We start from the raw sequence: 5,208 nt of genomic DNA, 5'->3' as shown, positions 1-5,208 counted from the left end.
TATGCAGTAAGACTACTATATTATATTAGCCCTGCAGTAAGTCAGTAGAAAGAAGTGGGTTAAAACCAATTCTGTTGAACGAGAGCATATGTCTTGTTACGCTCGGATCATTCTCTATACTTATTTAGAGCTTCGTTCATCCAAACTGCAATCATGTTACGTCAGTCTGCGCATCTTCTCTCTCTGCGCGCAACCTTAGCCGCTCCGGCGCGCGCGCAAAGCCAATAGTTTATCTGACAACTCTAGCACAGACAGTGCTATTCTGCCAGAGGTCACAAGAAGGAGATATATCACATTTCTGACTGTGACATTTTTATATACATTTAAAGGAAATATAGTATTTCCCCATTGCCGCCCTTTACAGTCCGCGTGTCACCATTTCCTCCAAAAACGAGCCGGACTTTTTAGCGCGAGCTTCCCGGGTGCTCCACAGCAAGCGAATAATTGGCGCGGTCGTGGGCATCGTCATGATCGTGGCGCTGGTCATCGCAGTTCCGCTTCTGGTCCAGACCTCAGTGGTTTCAGCGCACTACGAAATGATGGGCACTTGTCGGATGATCTGTGATCCGTACAACCCCAAACCGAGCGCCACGGCGCTGGAGGTGATGCAGGATCTCAGTGCCATCCCACCATCTTTCGCTCAAGGGACTAGAGGGGATCCGGGGCGTCCGGGCAAACCGGGACCCAGGGGTCCACCTGGCGAACCGGGTCCACCTGGTCCAAGGGGACCACCTGGAGACTCCGGCAGGCCTGGATTTACCGACATCACATCGGGAACGGCTAGGACTGAGACAGGAGACGTTGGTCCAGTTTTGGGGAACAACAAAATCGCGTTTTATGTGGGTCTGAAGAACCCTCACGAAGGCTACGAGGTGCTCCGCTTTGATGATGTTGTGACAAATGTGGGAAATCACTATGATCCCACTACCGGCAAGTTTACGTGCCAGGTGTCGGGGATTTACTACTTCACCTACCATGTGCTGATGCGCGGAGGGGACGGGACGAGCATGTGGGCAGACCTCTGTAAAAATGGACAGGTATTTCTACAACGTTTACAGGAGCAAAACAGCAACACATGATGCGAATTAAGGCTAATTAAGTCTCGAGTCACTCAAAAGGGCTCAAGAAAAAATATGGTGGGTCTTAAAGAACATTATTTCCCAAGGTATAGACAGCGTTCCGCACAAAAGTTAGACGCAACGCGCCGCGTAATTAATCGCATTTCATCCATAAGTCATTATTTATCACTTCGTTCTACATTTCACATCACATTTTCATAACAGATAAAACTGTATAAATATATATTAAGGTGCCGAGAGACAATGAGATAGCCTACGCGAGATTTTGTCAAACGTTCAAGGCTACTGACAGAAATTATTGTAAAAAGTTGACTCTAGTTCGACTATAATTCACACACTGATAAAACAGAATATCAAAATAGTTTTACACAATTACTTTGATATGATTCAAATGCATCGACTGTCATGTAACTGCTCATGGTGTGGTGGTGACGCGTAACAAGATCCAGGACTGATGCGTTGGATGTGACCGTATTCCGACATGTTCTGTTATTTTATATAACAAAATCTGAAAAAGTGGTGTAAGCATGAATGACATGAATGACTTCTTATCTGTTTTCATTGATTTGCAACTAGCGTTGAAGGCAAAAGGTCCGAATCTCACTGGTTCTCTGGGGGATATAATAAACATTTCAGCAATATGAGTTCGACTGCTCTTGATCTCCTAATGCAAAATGTATTTTATTGTACGATGCATAGCCATCGTATGCTACAATAAATTACGATTTGCATTATAAAGAGCAGTAGAACGCAGGCATATTGTGCATTAATAACAAAACATTGGCTGTTGTTGCTGCAAACAGGAGGTGAATACATGTATGATGCATTAAAATAAGTACGCTACTGGTACAGTAATAATAAACAAATAATTTGAGTTATTATTAATCATTATTTTTATTATAAGTCATGCCTTTCTTAATTCTTTACCAAAACTAGCAAAACGACAGGGTGTGGTTTATTCCTCCTTATTCACAACTATTAAAAAAAGACCAAAAGAGAAGTTTTATATCTAATATACAGGCTATCATGGCACTGAATGACATTCTGCGTGTCTCTGAACAGGTTCGGGCGAGCGCCATCGCGCAAGACGCCGATCAGAACTACGACTACGCGAGCAATAGTGTTGTGCTGCACCTGGACTCTGGAGACGAGATTTATGTCAAACTCGACGGCGGAAAGGCTCACGGAGGAAACAACAACAAATACAGTACATTTTCTGGTTTCATTCTGTATCCAGACTGAGCTGCATGGCACCTGCTGCGTCTCAATCTGACTGTTGATGAATCTCCTCTCTCCGCGCGGCACTTCATTCTCATTCCTGTCCGTAGTGTCGCTGGGAATATAAGGGTCATCTGAACTCAGCGCCAGTGTGAGAATATGCTGTCTAAATTTGTCCCCTTCTGTTTAAAGATGTCTGTGTTTGGCTATTATAACCAATTAAATGAAACGCGTTAATTATGGACAAGGATTGTAAACAAGATATTCATATATGCATTGTTCTCTAGGTGATTTTTTTTTTGCTCAAATTAAAATATTTTCCTGCATTTATGAGCCCCTAGTGGACCCTAGTGTGATGCAATTTCTGGTGTAAGCTAAATTTGTTTTATGTAGACATGGACCAGCATATCTTGCTCTAAATCTGGACAAGTACACACAAAAAGGTTTTAAACATTTCAGCTTCTTGAAAAAAAAAAAAAGAAAAAAAAATTGGAAAGCTCACCCAAAAAAGTTATGTCGTCATTTGTTTATTCATGTTTCAAACCTTAATGACTTTCTTTATTTTGTGTAACCCAGAAAGAGATATTTAGTAAACTGTCTCAGCTTTTCTTTCCCATAACAATTAAGGTCAGTGGGGTCCAATGTTATTTGTACCCACAGCATTCTTCAAAATATCTCTGGTTACAACAGAAAGAAAATCATCAGGTTTGGAACGACCCGAGGGTGAGTCAGTGATTGAGGGATCTTTTTTATTTATATTTAGTTATGCCTTTAAACTCCCAAATTAAAATCAACTGCAAATGACTTTATTTTGAAACATAAAGCTGATTAGTGGAGTATTAGAGTGCATTTTCAGTTTGTATTTAAATAACAAGCCAGTGTTTGTGTGTTTTAATGGTCCAGCAGTGTACTCCTGGTCTTGACGTTTGACCTCACACAGGTTCTTCTGAGATACTCAGCGGTAACACACCTAATATAATGAGTATGCCAAACAGCACTGAATGAGAAAATGATGTCTAGTGCAATCAACCAAATAAAGCCCAATGCATTAAAATGGCCAAAATTCCAACCACCGACACCACTCTGAGTGCGAGTTATTCTGGTGTGCTTTTTGATTGGTAATTGGTGCCTGTACATTCAGATGTTTTATGTTCTGCAATACATGGAAGGTTAATAAACGTCCTCAAACAACAACAGCGTGTCTGTTAATCCAGCCGACACTTGGCTTTATATATCATGAGCCTTCAGAAATGCCTGATTACACACAGCCATTAAGATCCAGCATGATGAAGAACAGTAATATGACATGTAAACATGGCTTTTTCTTTCACACACATCTTTTACAGCCACAGGTTTAAATATCAGACTTTTTACTCAACACACTTACAGCAACTTGTGCTTGTCTTGCTAGGACCCTACTAATCTAGTTTGATTTGTTTGCATAGTCTGATTGCATGCCAGAGCCTCTAAATCCTAAAGATTTGCTGGCTTTGACTAATGAGACAAATTTTATGATTGTTCACACAACCTATGAATTCAACTGATTCCGTAGAATACCTGAATTATTCCGTTTTTGTCTTGGATTATTTGTTTGAAGTATTTTGCCGGCCACCCATCTGTGTTAAATGTTGTATAGTACTGAGTGACAGTTCGGAGTGGACTTGTGTAGGAACACGGCCCTTGATAAGCTTTTATTAGTCTGTGTATGTGTGTGTGTAAGTGCGATCTGATCCTCAGGATCGTGTGAGGGGGCACAGCTGGTAGTTACAGAGTGACAGAAAACTAAGCCAGGGGGCTCACATCACTTTTCCTTCTCATTCTCCCCCTTGCTCATTTCTCTCAGCTCCTCCGCTGCTCTTTAAAATATAACAGCACACACACACACACACAAACACTGGAGCATCTGGCTAACAGACCTGTCACACTGTGTGGCATTACACGGCTTTCAGGGAGTCAGCAGGAGTAAACACACGCACACACACTCAAGTAATTATATGCCATCATTCAAAGCATCTCTGTCACAGCAACTTTATTTCATCATTAGACCTCACGGACAAACACTCTGCTGACACTTCATCCAACTTAACCGCTCATCCTCACACCGAGTCTCCTACACAATCACACATCTCTGTTAAACATCTCAATTGAGATACACCTTATCGTTTTTATTACTGATGTCTAAACAAAAGAGATGAATACTGTAATAATAATACAAATACTATGAAAAACGTCTTATTTTTGCTTTGCATTTTTAAAATCAAAACCTTCAATGTTAAGTATGTTTTTTGAGCTATTAAAATGCCTTTGGTGTTCAAATAAATTTTAAAATGTTGCATTGAACCAGTAGAATTTATGAAGTTAGACCACAGGTAAAACAGATTCTCATTAATAGTACTCCAAACACATTAAGAGACTATATGAACATTTTTAATTGAAAAATCAAACACGTTTGAACACTCCTAACCAGTTAAATTACAATATAAATCTGTATTATTTCCACCAAAATATTAGTTAAACCAAAGCTCGTTTTAAGGGTATCGCAGGGAAAAGGGCATCTAGTGAAAATGAATCTGCTGTATGTCAAGATACATGCGGTCTCCGAAGTTAAAGACACTTGCAATTAAATTTAACACACATATACAGTACATGCTGTCTATCACTCATTATACCTTTCTCTCTAATGCGCAGCATGCCTCAGCCAATCAGAGGTTAAAGGCCAAGCACTCCGCTCTAACGCATGCTAAAGAGCGACACCAACACACACACTGCTCTAGATTTTCAGACAGAAAAGAGGAAATGTGATACATTGTTGAAGTGCAAAGGTAGATAATAATATTCTTCACACCTTTAAACCTTTAAACAACAAATTTTAACCACAGATTTTACTATCAACCTTAGTCCGCTTTACAAT

The 5,208-nt window shown here is 40.3% G+C and overlaps 1 protein-coding gene across 1 annotated transcript; it reads left to right on the top strand.

Annotated features, from left to right (window-relative positions):
• The first annotated feature begins 210 nt into the window (after positions 1-210).
• c1ql2 (complement component 1, q subcomponent-like 2) lies at positions 211-3,491 on the top strand. The gene is made up of 2 exons (XM_052605613.1): positions 211-1,037; positions 2,142-3,491. Exons 1-2 carry the CDS (start codon positions 468-470, stop codon positions 2,319-2,321), a joined length of 750 nt encoding a protein of 249 aa, XP_052461573.1. The 5' UTR covers positions 211-467; the 3' UTR covers positions 2,322-3,491.
• The last annotated feature ends 1,717 nt before the right edge of the window (positions 3,492-5,208 follow it).

This window comes from Carassius gibelio, chromosome A9 (genome assembly GCF_023724105.1).
Source record: "Carassius gibelio isolate Cgi1373 ecotype wild population from Czech Republic chromosome A9, carGib1.2-hapl.c, whole genome shotgun sequence".
In the NCBI taxonomy this organism is placed as follows: Eukaryota; Metazoa; Chordata; class Actinopteri; order Cypriniformes; family Cyprinidae; genus Carassius; species Carassius gibelio.
The sequence above is the reverse complement of the archived record's forward strand: the minus strand, read 5'-3'. Positions and strand labels throughout refer to the sequence as shown.

Excerpts from the sequence above, each read along its gene's own strand:
- c1ql2 (XM_052605613.1), top strand. The coding sequence starts at position 468 with ATGATCGTGGCGCTGGTCATCGCAGTTCCGCTTCTGGTCCAGACCTCA. Across the intron at positions 1,038-2,141 it reads ACCTCTGTAAAAATGGACAG|GTTCGGGCGAGCGCCATCGC; the intron begins GTATTTCTACAA and ends GTCTCTGAACAG.